General features: G+C 43.8%; 1 protein-coding gene across 3 annotated transcripts in view; it reads left to right on the top strand.

The window, feature by feature from the left end:
* The first annotated feature begins 4,155 nt into the window (after positions 1-4,155).
* The window catches only part of SNX2 (sorting nexin 2), a 46,313-nt gene continuing 27,767 nt past the window's right edge, over positions 4,156-22,701 (top strand). For 2 of the 3 annotated variants that reach the window (XM_035309975.1, XM_035309974.1), the window contains exons 1-2: positions 4,156-4,218; positions 7,667-7,784. In XM_035309975.1, coding sequence (XP_035165866.1) covers positions 4,171-4,218; positions 7,667-7,784 — 166 coding nt within the window. In that variant the 5' untranslated portion in view covers positions 4,156-4,170. Of the gene's footprint in view, positions 4,219-5,742; positions 5,779-7,666; positions 7,785-22,701 lie in introns of those variants that run through there. The other variant, XM_035309976.1, reaches the window with a different exon arrangement.

Below are 22,701 nucleotides of genomic sequence, written 5' to 3'. Positions count from 1 at the left end.
AAAATACGCCAAAAAAGCGACGGGCCGCGGTCCCGCAGCTGGCGGTGCGAGTGCCGCCTTCGCCGCGGTGGAAAACGCCTCATGGGAGCGGGGGCTTCGCCTGGCAAGCCCCGGTCGCGCTCCTCCTGCCTGTTCTGCTGGTATCTTCTGGAAGGACCCGGCTCTTCCCGTGCGCAGTTTGCCGTTTGAAGAGAAAATTGTTCCTGTTCCTCTTCTCCCGAAGTTTCCTGCCCCTGACCTTTGCAGTAATAGGACCATTCCTTTCTTCTTTGTGTTCTGGCTGTCGCCTGTCCTTAGCGAGAAAGGACAGCGCACAAAGAGGCTCTTACATGTATTTAAAAAAACACTTGTCTTCTCTCTCGAGTCACTTACGTCTTTTTCTTTTTGTAGATGCGTAATCTGTGCAATGGTAGAAAAAAAAACATCAGTGGAAGCGTGCTGTGAAGGATAGCAAATGGTGTGAACCTGCAGTTGACAAGAATTGTATTGACAGACTGCTGTACATCTGTGTGTTGTCGGGGTCTTGATCTGTACACCAAGACTGCAGTAAAACACAAGTATCGTCCTTTATCTCCTGTGGCTTTAATTCTAGACCATGGTAGAATTAATGCCTAAATCCCAGTTACAGTGAAAAGTCCTCCTCTTAATGATTAAACATAGTTACTGAAAAGTCCTCTGACTTGAAAAGCTGGCAGAGAAACACATTTTGCATTGAGTGGCTTGGTTGACAGTTCCACTGTGCTGCTTCAGTTTTGTATGCAGTTTATTTGGAATAAAGTAGCTAAGTGGAAAGGGGAAGCCTCTTTGCTTAAAGAGAAGCTTTGAAAAGCTTTGTAAGTAAAGCTTTTTTTGTCATCTAATCAGCTACAGCATTTAGGGAAGAACCTTGCTCTTGTGACTTCCAGCAAATCTGGAAGGAAAACTTGGATCGTGAAAACTGAGTTTGAACTGCTCAGTACCATGAAGCTAGATCATATAAATTAAGTGTATAAGACACCTTTGCCCAAAGAAGGGTGGTTATCCTAGGTGTGGGCTTAATTAACCTTCTGTCTTGAGGGTTATTTTAATTCCATAAATATTCATGTTTCTAAATGGCTGTGGAAGTTCTTTAAAGTAACAACAGCTCTTTGCAGTTGATTGCATACTTGCTTGTGGATTACCTGAGTGAGGGGGAAGTGAAGCAGGGGATGGTGAGGTCCAAAGCTGGTTTAAATGAAGGTGATGGTATTTTGAAAAGGTTCCTAACTGGTTGTCTTGGAGCTGCGCATAGGATTTCTGTATGATTAATTCCTGTTCTTAGCCATAGTAAGCATTTTTTCTTGCTTTCATTCTCTTTGCAGCTCACAAAAGGCGTCTTGTTTCTTTCTTACCTGTGATTTGGATGTGCAGTGGAAAAGCTGTGAAACTGCTAATAGGTCTTGCAAACAGCTTCTGTGTTAACAAAATCTTTTCTTAGAAGACACGCACTTATTCATCTAATTTTGTTCTGACAAGATACAAATTTTATGTGCGTTCTAAATGCAGTTTATAAGGAAGGCTTACTTGTATAATTAAATGGAGACTTGTTTATTTCAAAGTGGTTTCTCTGGATGTGAAGAGAAAGGAGCTGGAGCTTTAACTTTCCAAGTGCACGTACTGAAAGTTAGTGTTTTGCATTGAACCCTCTTAATTCTAGGGTGAAAAACATTAAAGTGTCACACTCTGAGCTGTAACATCTGGAGTTTCTGGGGCGTAGCAGGAAGGTGTTCTAGGACTTGAAAAGTTGCTGTGTTGGAGTTAAATGAGGGCACTTCCCTTTTTGTGAAAATAGAGCTTGAAAACTCTGGGCAGCTGTCTGAGCAGCGGCATGTCTGAGCTGGTAGGGAGCTTGTTTCCTTGTCAGATATCTGTAGTGCCTTTGAGTAGTAGAATTATTGTTGGGTTTTTATTGTGCCAACGATATTGTAATGTCTCATGGACGACCTCTCATGGAATTCATGATCACAGAGTGGTCTCCCGTTAGCTGCCATCGTTGCTTTCATCAGTGGAAACAGCCAGACTGAATCAGACAAATGGTCTGTCTACGCCAAGACTATTTCTGACAGTAGTCAGTGGTAGATGGTGTGCAAAGAGTATTGCTGACGATTATGTGTATGTTCTGGCACTCACCTGCAGTGCTCTTCCAGCTACTAGGTTTTTGTTCAAGGGCTTCCTGAGCCCCCCGTTGCTTTATAATGTTAACAGTCTTCATGGACTTACCTAGTTGTTAAATTTTTGGATGTTTGGTTTGTTTTTTTAAAAAAGGTATCTATGATATGTGTAAGAAGTCCTGGAAGTTAACTCTGCGTTATGAGAAAAATCAACTCCTGCTACAAGTTTTTATTAATAAATTGCTAGTTTGCTGACTGTGTCCTCTGCTGCTATTAGGAGAGACAGCAAATGACCACGTGAAAGTCACCTTTGGCAACATACGTGACAAAGCATACCTTAGATTTTCTGAAAAATAGTACATTCGGTATTTTTCCATCATTACCTTGTCCTTCTTCTCCTTGCCCTGCTCTGTTCTATTCCACTGCTACTTGAAAATTTTCTTTGCCATCTACTTCCTTGTTTGTGTTGCCACTGTTGTGCCACTTCGTACTCCATTTTCTCCTAAACACTTCTCACTCATTTCTATATCACCCAGCTCCATCTTCTGTAAAGCAAGTGCTCTGTGAACATACAGCTAAGCTGCTAGCTACTCATTACAATTGGTATTAATATTATTATTTTTTTTGTAATGGAAGAATACATGAAGGCACTTGAAAACAATGAGTAAGCAGATGTTGTAATCTATCAAGGACTGTCATTTAGGGCAGGGTGTGTATGCAATCTCATTGCCAGTTTAACAGTTTATGTCAAAGACCTGCAATATGTGCTTGGTTTTCTGTACAGAAGGTAAAACATCAAGTAGACCCAGGAATCCAGATGTCTTCCTAGATATATATTGAATCTAACACTGGCAATTACGGTGGAAGCAGTAATGATCTCAGTAGAATATCTGAGAATAAAATATTAAGTCCTTGAACGCTATACTATAACTTTACAGAAGACTAAGTCTGTGCTCAAAATGAATGGATGTAGTTCTACTAGAAATGTGTGTCTTGTTCCTTGGTGTTAAGTCCAGGCTGTAATGGAAGCACACAGCAGTTTGTTGTAGGACAATTGTGTCCTCTAATTTTAGGGCATTGTGCTCCTACTTGAGTCTTTATTCTCTCTGCCCATACAGTGCTTTGTGAGCTTCTGTAAGTGTTTCAGTGAAAACCAGCCTGAAGCAACTGGAGTAGTATGGTGGTCTTACTGTGTCAGCCTACTGAGATCCCACCAAAGGAGGCTTCGTAGGGCTCAAACAGGTAGCTGAGCTGGTTTGGGGGAGACCCTGTTGTTAAGGGATGCTGCCCGAATATTTAGGGCTGTAACATCAGCCAAGAGAAAACGCGAGAACATGTTTTTATGCCTTTGTAAGTCAAGGCTATAAAAGTACTAATTTATTGCTACCGCAATATAATGCAGAATTGAAGGAAAGATATTGAGCTTGTGATTGCTGGTTTAGGTTGGAATGGGCCCGTAGTCCTCTCATCAGGGTTTTCTTTCTAGACAACAAGTAGAGCAGGATCCTGAATGTCCTGCCCGTTGGGTGTCTTGGTTGTTGGGTGCTTCCCTTGGGTTTCAGCGCAGAAGCTTTACAGGCATGTATGTTTCAGGAAATGGACAGGTTTGTGAATCACTGGCATCAAGAAAGTGTAACATTTCTAAGCAGTTATGCTGTCTGTGTGTGTTGCCTGGGCATTGAGTTTGTGCTAGTTTCTGTCTTCCATTCCTTTTCTTTTACTCAGATTTTCTCTGTTATGTATTTAATAGGTTAATTTTTATAGACATTTTAGCTGTACTCCATAGGCATAAAAGAACAAAATTGGGGCTTTTAGCTTGCACCTGTAGGAGAGTGCAACTGGAATAGCTTCATATTACTAATACTTGTGTGGGTGCATGGGTACTTTATTTTTTTGAGAGGCTGAATAGCAGTCTGTTACCCATTTATTGAGTAAAATAATCAGATGATTAGGAACTATTGACTGTAATTTCTGACACATACAGGGCAGTGGCTTTCTGTACCTTCATGAAGTTCACTGAGAACAGCTGTCCGTTTTGAAGATGGCTTTTGAAGACAGCAAACTAAACTGTTACGAAACTCTTAAACAGGTTGGTGCTGTGTGCAGAACTACCGTAGCTGTTCAGACCATTAATCATCTTTAAGAAGCTTGTATATACATATACAGTGTGATTTAAGTTATTTTCATTTTTAATTTTCTTTTTCTTCATATAAAGACAGTCCTAGCTGTTTGTCAAGATATTTAACTCCATCCTTAACTTATCTCATCTGAGAATGACAGCTATTTAAAAATTCCATAGAGCCATTTAAAGATTTATAGGTTGGGAAATTCTGTATTCAGTGAAAGGCTATATTAAATGAAAGAAATTTTCCTTTAAAAATAAATCATCCATGAAGCTAAACGTTAGTACCTATTATTCTTAAAAAGCAGGACTTGAAGTACACAACAAATAGGAATTTTATTTCATATTTATATAACAAATAATGCATAGGAAGAACCTGTGTTTCACTGGAAAATTTCCTGTGAGAGTTGCTTCTAGACCTTATGCTTTTTTAACAATTTATAACAACAGTGTGAATAAGCTTTGTTTCTTGAGCTTTCTGACGTGCCTTTGGGGTTTGTTCAAGGCCTCTTTTGCAAGTATTCTCCACTTGTGCTTTGTGGAAATGGGGTAAACAAAATACAGAGGAAGCACGCTGTAACTGATATATGAACTATGCCTGTGAAGCCAGTACGTAGTGTGTCTTTCTTGAATAGTGCCACGAACAGCATCTTTCCCAGCTCAGTAATGAAAACAGATCCATAATCCTACCAGGGCTCGGTGGTATCTTTCCATGTGTTTGTCTACTCCTATGAAGACTCTTTTCTGTTTTCAAGGTGGGAATGGTTTGCTATTGGCTTAGATTAAGTCCTCTGGTGAAGTTGTTGATTTAGGCACATATATATGTTCTTTTTTGTATTATGCAGTGTGCGGATCAGGTTTAAGAATTCAAGGTGATTTTTTTTTTCTGTCTGGTAGGGTGTTTTTTTTTTGTATAATTAGAAGCCAAGTGTAGTCAACAGTAATCATCAGTGAGCAAAACAGCTGACTCAGATAAAACTGAGGAGATAGGCTGGGAGAATATCTTGAAGATGTGAGTGTTTTTCACATTGTTTTTTTTCACCATTCATTCATTAAGTGCACAATTAAGGGATAAAGCTGGAAGCCATCTGCTGTGTACAGCAAGTGTCAGGAAGGCTTTTATTCCCTGTGCTTGGCCATGTTACAGCTGTTTCTCCTGGAGGTGAACTGACAAGCATGAACTACATGTCATTCTGCATCCCTGTTAGCGCGGGGTACCCACTACATGCTAAACCATAAATATATGAGTGGGGTTTTCCTATGAGTTGAGCAGTGGAGAAACTTACTTGGAAGGAGTAATCTGTGATGTTTCTGTGCAGAACCCTTGCTTATAAAACTATAGATTGCTGAAGCCTCACAGGGAAATAAAGCTTCTGCTGTTGTAGCTGAGGTACACAACCTTGAACTTGTAGCTCTGTGCAGCCCTACACAGAGAGAGAGGCTGTTTCTTCTGGAATGTGCTACTTGCAAGTTCTAAATTCGCTAAAGTGTTGACCTTCCCATGTGATGCATGCTATCTGTGTTATCGTTAGTAGAATAATGAAGCATGTCAAGTGGTGATTTTTCTTAAATTTCCTAGTTCATTTCCTTTAAATTAGTTACATGTCTTGTGATACAATTTAGGATCCTTCCTCAGAGAAGGAACAAATACAACTTTGTTACCTCACAGCACTGGGTTTGCTGTGGGAAAATTTGTGCATTGGTGTAGTATGAGGTGAGAAGTGTACATGTGGCTAGTGGGCCATTTGCTTCTAAGCTTATAAACTCTACTACCTTCATATATTTCTCCAGCGTTTCTGCTTTGACTTTCTTAGTAAGCTCTAGGGCAAAGCACAGTAAGCAGTTTGGGAGGCTCATGACTTTTGTTGCTCATGACTTTTTTTTTTTGTTTGGTTGTTTGTTTTTCCTGTACTATATGTGGGATTACCAGAGAGTGGCAGCTGGTGGGAGAGGGTATATAACCTTTCTGTCAATTGAATGGAACATAAGGTTTATGTTTAAAGTAACACAGACTTTCTGGCATCCTTGTATCTTCTTTCACCTTGCATCTTGAGAAGAAAAAAAACTTGAGGTCAAGAGAGTCTTGATTCGGTTTGTCCCATGAAAATCAATTTTGTACTGTCTCTGAATTTGTTCGTCAGGATACTGCTCCTTGCTTACTTCCTCTGACCAGAATTTCAGGTGACTGTGATTTGAGTTGATGTGGGGGCCAGGATGTTGCTCTGTGCTGCTTCAAGTAAAGCTGCAGTTGTGTATATATGCTGTATTGGAACATACACTGTTCTTTGAGAGCCAGTGGTCAGGAAGGCTTCTCCCTGAGGACCAGTATCTTTGCTACGCTTATGAATGTGCAGTATATAATCTGGACAGATTACTTTCATGGTTTTTCAGTATTTTTCAGGCTTTTTTAGTGTTTTTTAGCCCGTGATGTATGTTTGAAGTGTAGCCTGAAACATTTCATATCTGTTTTGAATTTTGGTTCTGAACCTAAATTATGACAACTCCCAGCAAAAATTAGGAAATGCAAAATGACATAATTTACAGATACCCTTGAAAAGGGCATGCATTCATGAATAGATGTGCTGTTGTTGAAAAGCCCTTAGCTAGCTATCTTGGATGAAACTGTGGGAAGTGAGTCTTGCAGATATTCTAGTACTGTTGCAATAACCCTGGTTGATGCATACTCAACAGGATTTGGTAACTGAAGCACTGGTCTTCAGTTACATGTGTATTTGTTTTCTGAGTAAGCTGTATACTTAGAACCTCAACCTCAATTTTGATTCATCTATTTCCCTGAGTGTCTTCCAAGTATTTCTCTCTTGACAGGGCAAATTCTAGTCTTCAGTGAATTAAAAAACCTGCATCATTGGCAAGCCTGGCTTCCATGTCAGTACAGTGTGACGCTGCGTAGGAATAATCCCTGAATTCAAACTGTTGCAAAGAAGTCAAAGCTTCTTCTGGCTGCAAGCAGAGCTGAGTTGTTTTAGTGGCATTAATCTAAATCTCTGAGAAAAAAAATGGGATAGAGAACCTGAAGATTTGTTTTTTTTTTCTATGTACAAATCTAAATCTAAATACAAGCCTTTTGAAAAGAAGCTTAGTCAAATTACATTCAGAAATACTAATAAAGTGGTTCTAGATACTTCTGTAGCAGCTTTTGTTTCATGCTAATTAAACTTGAGGAAATGAGTAACTTTATTTTCTTCTCTAACAAAGAAATGAAGAAAGTTGTTGACTAGCTCATATCCTTTGTTCATTGTTATCACACAGGAGTAGGAAATGGAAATAGCTGACAGCGTTTCCTTTCTGTACATCTTTCCCTGTTTCTTCGCAATGAAAGAATGCTTGTTGCAATAATTCTTATGCTGACACGTGGCAACTAGCTCTGTGCTAATTATTTCTTTTTTTTTAACAGTCAAGTCCTTCATCTCCAGAGCCAGCAAGTCTTCCTGCAGAAGATCTCAGCACAAACTCCAATGGTCCAAAGCCGACAGAAATCATGCTAGATGATGATAGAGAAGACCTCTTTGCTGGTAATTACTTGTTTTTTCTGGTGTGTCTGTATAATCTTGTTTGCTCTTGGACTTAAAGGAGTATGCTTTTCTGCGGAGGAGGCTTAAAACCTCTTCGTGCTGTAGAAGGTCATTTTCTTGGCTTGGCTGTAAAGGAATACGAAGCAGCACCCTTGCAATGGAAAGTTAAATTTTAATTTTATGCAATTGAGCATTGTAGCCAGTCTTAACTGTTTCTTAGTCTGTTGAAGGTACACTTCCTGGAAATTTCATTAGGTAATGAACTAATGCATTTACGTATTAGAAGTGTACCTTGCCGCCTTCAACATTCTTTGCTAGGTTCAACAATCATGTATTTATTTAAAGTCATATGGTCTTCTGAAATACAGAGTTCAATTTCTGAACTTGAAAATTAGCAGGAGAAATAATATGCTAAAAAGGAAAAGCAGATGAGATTTGTCTCTGCCCAAAGTTGTTTTGTCATTGTTAATACATCTTGCTACTGATTGTGTATTACAGTAAAAATAGTTTGGAATGTAGCCTTTCATTTTGAACTCAAAGTAGAAGATTTTTATCTTTCTTATTAGTAAAAACAAAGTGATGTGACTTATTCTTCAGGTTAGATAAGTTTTGATTAAATTGAAGTGACAAAATTGGGATTTTTTAATTAAATCTGCATGTGTTGTCTCAGATGTAAACACTTCTGTTACACTCTTGACAATATATATTTTTGTAAGGTAAATTAAGAATTACTTTTGCATATTGAATTAGTGGCACCTTGAGAAACTTATTTAATAGAAAAATTTAGTGTATTTTTTTTAACAATGATATACAGGTTTTTTCTTGTGTGACTCTATAGCATTGGTTAAGTCTATGCAAGGACCAGTTTATCAGTGGTGTGTACCCAGGCAGCACAGTGTGGCAGTGTTAGCTGGTTAGTAACATGTTCTGGTGATAACAATAAAGTGGCTCTGTGTAATTAACCAGAAAAAAAACACCACCAACAACAAAAAAAACACCAGCACAATTTAAGTTACATCCTTGTTTTCTGCTCCATACCTATACATAAGGTATTTGTGTGGTTTTCCAGTTATGAAGACAGGTATTGAGATTGTATGACAAGCCAGAGGATATTTCCTTTTCCACAAGACTCTTTTTATTAAAATGAGAAGGTAACAAACCAGTGTATAGGAAAAGTCCTATCAATTCACAAGCATTTGATACATGACAATATTGCATGTTTGAAGAGAGAGATATGAAAGTTTTGATAAGTAACCAGTCAGTAGTCAATACTTACAATCCCTTATTAATCAGTCACTACTTAATGTTGTTTGTCTACTATCTTAACATGGGATATGGTTTCTGTCACAATTACAGGTATATTCAGTGTTCAGGAAAGGAGGTATAATAGGTTTATGTACATCAAGAAATGGTTTCAAATGTTTCTTCTTAATAGTAACAATGTTCCTACAACTACTTATTGAGTGAGTCAGTTGGCTCTCTGCTTTGAATACAATTCTAAATTCATCATCATTCATTCCCTGATAGGGTCATTCAAAAATAGGATCATTTAGGTTGGAAAAGACTTCTAAGATCCAGTCCAAGTCTACCACAATACTTTGTCCCTCAGCACCACATCTATGTGTCTTTTGAATACCTCCAGGGATGGTGACTCAACCAGTTCCCTGGGCAGCCTGTTCTAATGCCTGACTACTCTTTCTGAGAAGAAATTTCTCCTAATTTCTTACATGAGCCTCCTCTGGCACAACTTGAGGCAATTTCTTCTAGTCTTGTCACCAGTTATCTGCAAGAAAAAGCTGACTCCTGCTCCCCATACCTTCCTTGCAGGTAGTTGCAGAGAGCAATGAGGTCTCCCCTGAGCTGCCTCTTCTCCAGACTAAACAACCCCAGTTCTCTCAGCTGCTCCTCATAAGACTTGTGCTCCAGACCCCTCATCAGTTTTGTTGCCCTTCTTTGGACATGTTCCAGGGCCTCGATGTCCTTCTTGTAGTGAGGGGCCCAGAACTGAACACAATACTCGAGGTGAGGCCTCACCAGAGCTGAGTACAAGGGGACGATCACCTCCCTGGCCCTTCTGGCCAAGCTACTTCTGGGTTTTAGATTCTAAATTAACTAAGTATTTCTAAATTAACTCTATAGCATTTAGTTATGGGCTATTTTTTATAGACAGATTTATATTCATGTCTGTTACGTTTGTTCTGAACTTACCAAACTTATATTTGTATATATTTGAATTTACATTTGCTTATGATACCGTCAGAATATATTACCTAGTTTATTAACTCTCTGAAACTGTTTTAAGAGAAATAGTAAAAATGAGAGGCATTTTTCCTATTTTTTTGTATTTATATTACCTGATTTTATGACTTAGACTGGCAGTGCTTTAAAAATGAAGCTTTCTAGTACTAGTAATATATACAGTATTTAAAGTCAGCTTTTTGTAACCATAGAGCAATCTCGAATGGATATTTTAGGAAAGCCAAATTCTCTTCTGGCTGGGTAATATAAAGGAAGAAGGTGGCTGGAGTAAATATTGATGGGAACCAAACAGAAGCAACAAATGTTAGCAGCCAGATTGTTTCAACTGAAGTGAATTCTGTGAGAAAACAAACGGAACTGATTTAATGAGTTTGAGTTTGCTGTGGGAGGCATTCTTTGAAATGCATATGGCACTGAACTGAAAGCATCTAACATGCTGCATGTCTAACACAACAAAAAGTGGTCTGTAAACGGTCATTAATGTACAGACTGAGGCTAGGATGGACTCTTAAGCAGGAAAAAGAGCAATTTCTGGAGCTTAAGATAGAATATGACATCTTTCACAGTATCTTGTTCTAAGCAGGAAGTTTGCATGAAACAGTTGTATCCTAGTGAATAACTTCTCTCTTTCTGGTTCTCTTTCTTAGGACTGTTTTGCTAGACAGTGATGTTAATCCAATCCTTGAATAGAAACAATGCCATGGATAGAAGCAGTGTGTGAAGGCTGTGTGAGAGATCTATTTTCTTGCCTGCAGCTTGATTGCATTACTTTCTATGAAGGCAAGACCTAGTTAAAATACGAATGTTTTTTTTTTTTCTTCAACATATTGAAATTACGGAGAAAACTATCTCTAGCTGGCCTGTAGGGACAAGAATGGAGTTCCACGGCTTCCTGTCGCTATTAGATGCTACAAAATCCAGGTGAAGGAAATCCTATGGCTGGCTCATGGAAGGAGGGATTCTGACTCTTTGTAGGTATAAACTATAGTTTTGCAGTCATACTTGTAAAAATGTGGTGATACACCTCTCTAGCTCTTGTAGGCTTGAAATTTATTTCATTATCTATCTAATAATGCAACTTTAAAAAAAAAAAAAAAAAGGTGAGGGAGAAACTCTGACTTCCTGAATTTTGTTAATGTAGCTCAGAATCTTTTTTTTTTTTTAGGCTTTTTTGACAGTACTTAAAGCCTTTTTGCTGCTGTGTTTCTGGGGCAGCTATTAGAAAGTACCTGAAATAAAATGTTTTAGGTTTTCCTTATCTCATTTCTGCTGGCATCTAAGTGCTTTGTCATAACTGTTAAAAGTGGTCTGTAAAGGTAGAAGAAACTGAGGTTTCTGTTTGCTGTTCAAGATGAGTAGACTTTGCTGCTGCCTTTGCTGGTATTGTGGTTCTTGGTTCTGTAAACAAACAGTCCTACTAAGCCCATTTAAGCACTTTCACCTTCAAAATAAAAGTCATTGTGATGATTTATTTGGCCAAAAATGAATTACTTTATCTTAGCCCATAGTGTTCTTACATGTGGGGACCATAATGGTCGGTGCTTCAAATAATTCAGTGTCAGGAATATCTCGAAGGTGTTTGAGTTGTGTCTTTAAAACCTGGCCATCCATAAGGTTCTACAAATAACAAATAGGATAAGAGTAATGAATTAAATCTTGAATTGTTCTGCCAAAATGTTGGCTGCCAGTTCCATATCCAACTGCAGAAGCATGTCATGGACTGCCTTTGTAGGACATAGTTGTGTATGCTTTCTTCCCTTGGTGTTCACAGATGATGAATAAGGCTGTTAAGTTGTACCCTTGCTCTGTCACCATCTTCAGAAAAATGGAAAGTTACATTTTTTCCACTCTGAGTATTAGTTTTTTTTTTTCAGTTCTGAAAGGTGTTTGGGAGTGTATCTGCTTGTACAAGTAGCTAGCTACTGTGTCCTCATGGAAATGTAATGCATTTTGGTGGGGATTTTTTTGTTGTTTTTGGAGGTTTTGTGTTTTGGAGGGGATGTTGTTTTCCTTCAGGCCATTATAGATCTGTCTTAGCTGCCTTTGCTTTTTCTCCTGGAAGCTTGTACAGAAAAGAACATGCCAGTTCTGTGGACCAGACAAGATAATACTCGAAGCTCAGCTGAACAGCAAGTTTTCAGCTAGCCGTGTCTGTCAGGCCATTGTCATGTGATCGTCTGAGCAGAGCAGATATGTGCAGATGCCTGGCTGCCTTTTAGAAACTGATTATTGAGCTCTACGTCTTTTCTGTGGGAACAAAAGACACAAAAGCACTTGAAGCTACTGATGGCGGTTTTGTTAATATTGTTTCTGTTCTCATTAAGATTATTTTTGGTCCTCTTCTTGTAACAGTAAGAGTCATGGGCAATGATTTAAGCATAGCAGAACAGTCGGTTCTGTTAGGATATCCATCTACAACTTGTGCTAAACCTTTTTCTTGTAATAAATTTTATTCTTTGTTCTGGAAAACAGTTTCTGCTTCAGTTTACTTCTAAATCTATATGATCATCTGAATAAACTTGCCAAGATAATAAACTAATTTGAGCACTCACACGATGTCAGAATGTTAGAGATCTATGATGTTCAGAAGTGTGATCAGTAAAAATAACTTACTCAGCTGAAGTGAGCTGCTTGTGAAGAATTGCAAACTTGCACTTTCTCAGATAGATGACGCTTGACAAATACTGGTGGTGAAAGGTAAAGAAACAGGAGCTGTATAATGCTGAGATTGAGCTCCCTGCTTAAGTGCTGATAGAAACTTGGTAGTTGCCTGTAGAATGTTAAACGTAAGTAGTTGTCTTTTGCAACAGGCAGAGATATTTTTATGTTCTTTTGACGCTAAGCATCTTGACAGTGATCTTTTTGTCAGAGACCATTATTGGTTTATAAAGCAGGTATTCGTGTGTATAAGTCTTACAGCTATAGATTGGTTGGAGTGCTTCATGTGTGCTGATAACTGCCATGGCTGATACGAAGTATGTTGGATCTCAGTGCTTCTTCCTTGAAGCTGGGCAGAGCAGTTGCCTCTATTCAAGAAGAGTACTTAACGCTTTTGAGAAGTAAAGCAAGACATCCAAATTTCATTTTTCATGCAAATATTGATACAGAGACTAACAAAACAAAAAACACATGCAAAGACCACATCACCTGATTTCTCAAATTGAAAGAATGTATGTAAGAAGCATAACTGCCAGAGGTCATCTGAAGAAATCTGTTTCTTGGGAAATAATCCTTTAGCAAATACACTAGTTAAAGACTGCTTTTCTGAGGGGAAAGATTAGCTAGAAAGTGTAATAGCCTGCTATTTTTATTATAGAGCTAATTCTTCTTTTCCCCTTCAGAATCTGTCTTGAATGGCAATAACCTACTTCTGAAATTAGCTCCTAATACTTTGCTTCTGAACAAGAAGTATGATGTCCTTGTCTACTCCTGCTCTCTCCACTCACCCCCTTCCACTGCCTTTTCCATTTCACTTAATATGCTGGATGCATGCAGTCTTGGGGGTGAGAGGTAACAGGAAATAGGGTAACAAACTCTTCTTCCTAAAATAACTGGCTTGCTGCTATCAATCAGACATGCTTTTTTCCTGTCGATAAATTCTCCTAGGAAAATAGAAAAGGAGGGCTCATAAGCAACACTTTGAAAAATGTGTTGATTCTCAACCAACCTGGAGTCACGCAGATCCAGAAATGCTGGTGTGAACAAAGTCTCCTGTTATGCCAGTTCTAATCCTGCAGTTACAAGTTGGTGGTCTTCCTGATCGGAAAGCTTCTTGCATTTCCAACTGCTTGTTTCTGCTGCTTCCTCTTAACAGAAACTATCCAGGAGAGTAACTTCAGCTGTTGCCTCAACAGCGGTAGGGGGCTGATCCTGTCTGGATTTCATGTGGTAATCAACTCAACCTGGACCAGTTCATGATACTAAGGGGTGTGTGGATACTGGTCTGAGAAAGAGGAGTGGTGGGGAAGGAGTGTGCCACTGTTTTATCTGACAGCAGTGCTGGTTTGCCACCTTTAATTCACACTGCTTTTGTGAAGTCATATTTTCACACAAATGTTTTCTCAACTGATTATAGTAAGAGATTGTTGTGGTGTGAATTCCTTCATTACTTGTGTTATAATCCTGTCTAAAATTTGAAGGTACAGCAGGATGCTTATTGGTGATTAGTGGTTCAATTACCAGACATTTGTGCTGGAATATAGCTGATGGTAGAAAAAGAGTGAATTGAAGCAGAATGGCTCTGTGTGTGTGTGTACGTATGTACTTATACAACTGACTACTTCACCGAAGTATATAAATTCTTACATGTGTTGAGTGCTGCTAGCTGACAAATAAGAGAACTACCTCTTTTCAGTATTTAAATGTGGTTCTTCCACTGTCTCAGTCTAAAAGCTGTATTTTTCCAACTGTGTCAGCATGACTTCCCACTTCATCTGAGGTTTTAAACTAAACTTCTTTATTGTATCAATATCCTTCCTGTGGCATTTGAGGGTAGGAAGGAATAGCAGGATTTTTCAAAAAAGACACAGCAATAAGAATAAAAAGTGGAAGGAAAATAAGCTTAAAAAAATGTTTGCTCATATTAAAATGGAGAATTTAAAAAGTGCTTGTGTTTAGTTTGAAAATACTATATAAATCTATAACCTGAAAAATAGGAAGAACATTGCCAGCAGGTCAAGGGAGGTGATCCTTCCCCTCTGCTCAGAGTCCTCACCTAGAGTGCTGAGCACAGTTCTGAGCTCCCCAGAGCTACTGGAAAGCGTCCAGGTGAGAGCCACTAACATAATAAAGGGCGTGGAGTGCTTGGCACAGGAGCAGAGCCTGAGAGAGCTGGGACTGTAGCCTGGGGAAGAGAATCACAGAATCCTTTAGGTTGGTAAAGACCCTGAAGATCATGCAGTCTAACCACCCACGTAACACTGCTGACCCACCACTAAACCATGTCCCTAAGCACCATGTCCATATGTCTCTTGAATACCTCCAGGGACAGCAACTCTACCACTTCCCTGGGCAGCCTGTTCCAAAGCCTAACCGCTCTTTCTGTGAATAAATTCATGATACTCAGCCTAAACCTCCCCTGGTGCAACTTGAGGTCATTTCCTTGCATCCTGTCATTTCTCATCTGAGAAAAGAGACCAACACCATCCTGGCTGCAGCTTGCTTTGCTGCAGGGAGTTGTTAGGAGTGAGATCTCCCCTCAGCCTTCTCTTCCACAGATAATACAACCCCAGACCATCAGTCACTCTTCTTAAGTCCTATTTTCTAGTACCTTCACCAGCTTTGTTGCTCTTTTCTGCATATACTCTAGCAACTCTATATCCTTCTTGTAGTGAAAGGTCCCAAACTGCCCACAATATTTGAGGTGTCGTCTCACCAGTGCTGCGCACAAGGGGACAGTCATTTCCCTGGTCCTGCTGGCCACACTAGTTCTGATGCAGGCCAGGATGCCCTTCCCCATCTTGGCTACCTGGGCTCACTGCTGGCTCACGTTCAACTGTCTGTCATCAACCAGTACCCCCAGGTCCTTTTCTGCTGGGCAGCTTTCTAGCCACTCTTTCCCAAGCCTTCACTGCTGCATGGGGTTGTTATGACCCAAGAGCAGAATCCAGCTCTAAGCTTTGTTGCATGCCTGTCCAGGTGCCTCTGCAGAGCTTTCCTGCCTCAAGCGATTGACACTCTTGCCCAGTTGGTGTCATCTGCAAATTTACTGAGAGTGCAGTAGATCCCCTCATCAAAATCACTGATAGAAATGTGGTGGTGTCTGTTCCCCCCTCCCCATCACCTCACCCATCACCCTCTTCCAACTCCTTACCCTGAGCAGCTCAGGAGAATAGGGACTGGGGGCTATGGTCAGTCTCTGATGCTTTGGCTTTCTCTCTGCTGCTCCTTCACTATTGCTCTTTGCCCCTGCTCCCCGTGGGGTCCCTCCCATGGGATGCCGTCCTTCCCGACCTGAGCCTGCGGGGGCTGCCCACAGGCAGCAGCTCTTCAGGAACTGCTCCCACACGGCTCTGTACCATGGGCTCCATCCATCCCCCAGGAGCAAAATGCTCCAGCACGGGTCCCCCACGGGCAGCAGCTCCCCCAAGGCCCCCTGCTCCTGCGGGGGCTCCTCTCCATGGGCTGCAGCACCTGGTGGCCAGGAAGGCCAAGGGGATCCTGGCGTGCATCAAAAGGAGCGTGGGCAGCAGGTCAAGAGAGGTGATCCTCCCCCTCTACTCTGCCCTGGTCAGGCCTCAGCTGGAGTACTGTGTCCAGTTGTGGGCTCCCCAGTACAAAAATGACAAGGATCTCCTGGAGAGAGTCCGGCGGAGGGGCAAGAAGATGATACGGGGCCTGGAACATCTCCCGTATGAGAAAAGGCTGAGAGACCTGGGCCTGTTCAGCCTTGAGAAAAGAAGACTGAGGGGGATCTTATCAATATTGTAAGTATCTGAAGTGTGGGTGACACAGGGATTTGGCCACCCTCTTTTCAGTGGTTTGTGGGGACAGGACAAGGGGCAATGCCCACAAAATGGAGCACAGCAAGTTCTGCAGCAACATGGGAAAGAACTTCACGGTGAGGGAGACAGAGCACTGGAACAGGCTGCCCAGGGAGCTTGTGGAGTCTCCTTCTCTGGAGATATTCAAGACCTGTCTGGACGCCTACGTGGGAAATGTGCTCTAGGGAACCTGCTTTGGCAGGGGCGTTGGACCCGATGACCTCTCGAGGTCCCTTCCAACCCCTACAGTTCTGGGATTCTGTGAAACCAGCATGGGTACGGACAGCAGCAATGTCTGCACTGTCAATAATAGAGAGACTCTTTCAGTAATATGTGTTTATTTTCAGATGTTACGCTGCCAGCCATGGGGTGCCCGCCTAGTGCCGCCGTCGGGACGGCCTCTTGCGGGGCTGGGGAGAGTCCTGGAGGCTGCTGCTGGCCCTCCTCTTTGGGGCACGCCGGTGCCCCCCAGGCAAGCAGTCCCTGCTCTGGGCAGAGGGACCTGCTGCTGCCTGCCCTGTCTCCTTAGGTGCCTGCTCCTCTTCTGTGGTGGTGGCAGGGGCACGAGTCCCCCCTGGAGAGGCGGCGTGGCTGTGGGCAGCTGCGGGGCTGTCCTCCTGGCCCCCTGCAGCACGGGCGTCCTGGTGGTCATGCAGCCGGTGGATCTCTGTGCTGCACAGCTCCACAGCAGCAGTGATGAGCCGCACCACGAAAGGCAGGGTCCGGTTTTTGAGGCAAGGCTGCAGCGCCCGCACCAAGCCCTCCTCGTCGAGCCCGTAGACGCACAGGTAGCCGATGACCGTGCTCAGGCCTGCAGCCACCTCCCACCAGTCGGAGCCGGAGATGGTCTCCAGCTCCCGCTGCAGCCACGCAAGCAGGGGCTCGACGTTTTCTGGGTGCTCCCTGAAGAAGGCTGCCCAGAGCTCGGGTGGGAAGCTGAGCTCAGGAGCCCTGGGCACCGGCTCCACTGCCTCCTCCTCGTCCAGCTGGTCCTCAGCGACGTGCTGTGCAGGCTGTGGGACAGTGCACTCCAGGAAATCGTCGGCCGACCTCACCGAGTACTTGATGGTTCTGATTGCCTCCCTGCAGAAGGGGCACCGTGGATTGTTCTTTGCCCACCGCAGGGCACAGCCGTAGCACAGCTGGTGGAGACAGGGGGTCACATAGGCGGCATCGTCGCGACTCTCCCCACAGGCTGGGCAGGTCCAGTCCGATGGCACGTCCATGGCCACCGGGCTCTCCAGTGGGCTGGGGAGAGCTGAGGTGAAGAAGCTGCTCCCCTGCCGCGGCGCTGCAGCTGCCAAAGGATGTCTGAATCTGCACAAGGGAGAGAGGCCAAGGTCACTCACTGTGCCAGGGCGAGCAGGGGCAATGCCCCCCTGGCACCTCAGCAGGAACCCCCCGACCCCGCGGCTGGGCCGTCCCGTGCCCCCCACGCACTGCCCCAGGGCACGTGTCCCCGCACAGCTCACCTGCGCTGCTGCGAGCGCCCCGCGGAGCCCCGGCTGCCTGAGCCAGGCAGGGCCGGGGAAACACGGGCAATGCCTGTGGGGACGGGCACTGAGAACAGCTGCCGGCGGCCCCACAGCACGGCTCCTCCAAATCCTCGCTCGGTGCTCCAAGCCTCGCACACACGCTCAGCGGGAGTCCAGCCACGAGCTAGGCTGACGGGGCCTCTGCTGGCGCCCCAAGATAAGCAGCGAGGGCTGCGAGGTCACAGCCCATTGCTCAGTGATGTCACCATGGGCCATCTGCCCCAAGAGGGCCGGTAGCACTTGGCCCCAGATGTGACAGGGACGGTTGGGTTGGTGTTTTGATGGGTCTTTTTTCTGTAATTTTTTTCACCTTGATTTGCCATTAAGTGGGTTGCCAGTTGGTTGAACAAGCATGCTAAGGGAGTGGGGATATGTTGTGGTTTAACCTGACGGGCAGCTAAACACCACACAGCCGTTCGCTCACCCTCTTCCCTTCCTCTCTGGGAAGGGGGAGAGAAATGGGTGAGTGAAGCCTGAGAGTTGAGATAGAGACGGTTTATTAAGACAGGAAAATAATACTAACAACAACAACAACAATAATGATAATAGTACTTCTAATAATAATGCATACAGACAAGTGATGCACAATGCAATTGCTCACCACCCGCTGCCCGATGCCAAGCCTATCCCCGAGCAGCTGTCCCCCCCCAACCCCGGCTAGCCACCCCTATGCATTGTTCAGCATGCCGTCAGATGGTATGGAATACTCCTTTGGCCAGTTTGGGTCAGCTGTCCTGGGTCTGTCCCCTCCCAGCTCTTGCTGCACCCCCAGCCTGCCCGCTGGCAGGACAGAGTGAGAAGCTGAAAAGTCCTTGGCTTAGTATAAGCAGTGCTCTGCAGCAATTAAAACATCAGCATGTTATCAGCACTCTTCTCATCCTAATCCAAAACATAGCACCCTACCAGCTACTAGGAGGAAAAATAACTGTCCTAACTGAAACCAGGACATACATCCATCCCTTATTCCATACCATTTATGTCATGCTCAGGTTACAGGCTTTCCAATACATTCTAACTAATGACCATTTTCATCTATGGTATATAGCAATCATGGCAGTGATGACATACAGTATTGTATAATAATTAATATAATACAACTCAACTCATGGGCTATTCTCACCCAGTATTAAATCCCCCTGAGGTACACACCGGACCTCCCCATTCTTTTGCATTACCCACCAAGTGCATCCAGGTCCCTGAGCAAAAGCAATCCCACGAATGGGTTTGCCTTTTCCTGAGGCAGGAGTAGCCCAGACTGTTTTACCTAGCATATTTCTTACATGCACTACAGGAACTTTATCCCCTTCTACTGTACGTAGCAGGTTTGATTGGGCAGGTCCAGCTCGGTTGGCAGATCCCCTAGTATTGACTAACCAGGTGGCCTTTGCCAAATGTGTGTCCCAATTTCTGAATGTCCCAGCACCCATTGCTTTCAGTGTAGTCTTTAACAGTCCATTGTATCGCTCAACTTTACCGGAGGCTGGTGCGTGATAGGGGATGTGATACACCCACTCAATACCATGTTCTTTGGCCCAAGTATCTATAAGGTTGTTTCGGAAATGAGTCCCATTGTCTGACTCAGTTCTTTCTGGGGTGCCATGTCGCCATAGGACTTGCTTTTCAAGGCCCAGGATAGCGTTTCATGCAGTGGCATGGGGCACAGGATATGTTTCCAGCCATCTGGTGGTTGCTTCCACCATTGTAAGTACATGGCGCTTGCCGTTGCGGGTTTGAGGGAGTGTGATGTAATCAATCTGCCAGGCCTCTCCATATTTGTATTTCAGCCATCGTCCCCCGTACCAAAGAGGCTTTGACCGTTTGGCTTGCTTGATTGCAGCACGTTTCACAATCATGAATAACCTGTGCTATAGTGTCCGTGGTCAGGTCCACCCCTCGATCACGAGCCCATCTGTATGTTGCATCTCTGCCTTGATGGCCTGAGGTGCCATGGGCCCATCGGGCTATAAATAATTCACCCTTATGTTGCCAGTCCAGGTCCACCTGAGCCACTTCAATCTTGGCAGCCTGATCCACCTGCTGGTTGTTTTGATGTTCTTCAGTAGCCTGATTCTTGGGCACATGAGCATCTACATGGCGTACCTTTACAACCAGGTTCTCTACCCGGGCAGCAATATCTTGCCACAACGCAGCAGCCCAAATGGGTTTGCCCCTGCACTGCCAGTTGTTCTGTTTCCATTGCTGTAACCACCCCCAAAGGGCATTTGCTACCATCCATGAATCAGTGTATAGGTAGAGAACTGGCCACTTTTCTCGTTCAGCAATATCTAAAGCCAGCTGGATGGCTTTCACTTCTGCAAATTGACTCGATTCACCTTCTCCCTCAGCAGCTTCTGCAACTCGTCGTGTAGGACTCCATACAGCAGCTTTCCATCTCTGATGCTTTCCCACAATACGACAGGATAGGGCATATCTCTTCTCATTTTCTGGTAGCTTGTTGTACAGTGGAGCTTCCTCAGCACGGACCACCTCCTCCTCTGATGACATCCCAAAGTTTTTGCCTTCTGGCCAGTCCATAATCACTTCCAAGATTCCCGGACGACTGGGGTTTCCTATTCGAGCCCGCTGAGTAATCAGTGCAACCCACTTGCTCCATGTAGCATCAGTTGCATGATGTGTAGAGGGGACCCTTCCTTTGAACATCCAGCCCAGTACTGGCAGTCGGGGTGCCAGGAGGAGCTGTGCTTCAGTACCGACAACTTCCGAAGCAGATCGAACTCCTTCATATGCCACCAATATCTCCTTTTCGGTTGGAGTGTAGCGGGCCTCAGATCCTCTGTATCCCCGACTCCAAAAGCCTAGGGGTCGACCTCGAGTTTCCCCAGGTTCTTTCTGCCAGAGGCTCCAGGTGGGGCCATTCTCCCCGGCTGCGGTGTTGAGCACATTCTTTACATCTGGTCCCGTTCGGACTGGCCCAAGGGCTACTGCATGAACTATTTCCTGCTTAATTTGTTCAAAGGCTTGTCATTGCTCAGGGCCCCATTCAAAATCATCCTTCTTACGGGTTACTTGGTAGAGCGGGTTTACAATCAGACTGTAATTTGGAATGTGCATTCTCCAAAACCCCACGACACCTAGGAAAGTTTGTGTTTCCTTTTTGCTAGTTGGTGGAGACATAGCTGTTATTTTGTTGATCACGTCCATTGGGATTTGACGACGTCCATCTTGCCATTTTATTCCTAAAACCTGGATCTCTCGTGCAGGTCCTTTAACTTTATTTTGTTTTATGGCAAAACCGGCCTTCAGAAGGATTTGGACTATTTTCTTCCCTTTCTCAAAAACTTCCTTTGCTGTGTCACCCCACACAATGATGTCATCGATGTACTGCAGGTGTTCAGGAGCTTCCCCCTGCTCCAGCGCAGACTGGATCAGTCCATGGCAAATTGTAGGGCTGTGTTTCCACCCCTGGGGCAGCCGATTCCAAGTATATAGGACTCCCCTCCAAGTAAAAGCAAACTGTGGCCTGCACTCTGCTGCTAGAGGGATGGAGAAAAATGCATTAGCGATATCAGTTGTGGCGTACCACTTGGCTGCCTTTGATTCCAGTTCGTACTGGAGTTCTAGCATGTTCGGCACTGCAGCACTCAGTGGTGGTGTGACCTCATTCAGGCCACGATAGTCCACGGTTAGCCTCCACTCCCCATTAGACTTTTGCACTGGCCATATGGGACTATTAAAGGGTGAATGAGTCTTGCTGATCACTCCTTGGCTCTCCAGCTGATGAATTAGCTCATGGATGGGAATCAGGGAGTCTCGGTCGGTGCGATATTGCCACCGGTGCACAGTTGTAGTAGCAATTGGCACTTGTTGTTCTTTGACCCTCAGCAACCCCACAACAGAAGGGTCCTCTGAGAGACGGGGAAGGTAGATAACGGTTTAATCCCCTCTGTCTCTAAGGCAGCTATGCCAAAACCCACCGGAACCTTTTTGGGTCCTTGAAATATCCTCTTCTAAGATAGTCTATGCCAAGGATGCACGGAGCATCCGGGCCAGTCACAATGCGGTGTTTTTGCCACTCATTCCCAGTTAGACTCAGTTCAGCCTCCAATACAGTTAATTGCTGGGATCCCCCCATCACTCCATAAATACTGATGGGCTCTGGCCCTTTATAGCTTGATGGCATTAGAGTACATTGTGCACCGGTGTCTACTAAAGCCTTATACTTCTGTGCGTCTGATGTGCCAGGCCATCGAATCCACACAGTCCAATAAACTCGATTGTCCCTTTCCTCCCCCTGGCTGGAGGCAGGGCCCCTCTAATCCTCATCAGAATCTTCATTCCTGTGTTTAAAGGACTGCCTGCTGGAAGTTGGAGCAGCAAACTTTTCAGAGACCCCCTTTTTCCCAATTGTTTTCTTTTGCAGCTCACGTACCCGTGCCTCTAGGGTCATGGTAGATTTTCTATCCCATTTTCTCATGTCCTCTCCATGGTCACGTAGGTAAAACCACAGGATGGCACGAGGTGTGTACCTACCATATCGTCTTCCTTGCACGGATGAGCGCTTACCCCTTATAGCAGAGACATTGGTTTGTACAGGAGGGGAGGAAAATAAACTCTCTTTAAGTTGCTGGACCTCTTCAGAAAGTTTCTCCAAAGTATTCTCTTTTAGTTGGTGGACCCTGG

The sequence above is a fragment of the Oxyura jamaicensis genome, chromosome Z, assembly GCF_011077185.1.
Source record: "Oxyura jamaicensis isolate SHBP4307 breed ruddy duck chromosome Z, BPBGC_Ojam_1.0, whole genome shotgun sequence".
Taxonomy (NCBI): Eukaryota; Metazoa; Chordata; class Aves; order Anseriformes; family Anatidae; genus Oxyura; species Oxyura jamaicensis.
Note: the sequence above shows the minus strand (reverse complement) of the source record. Positions and strands in the feature narration are given on the sequence as shown.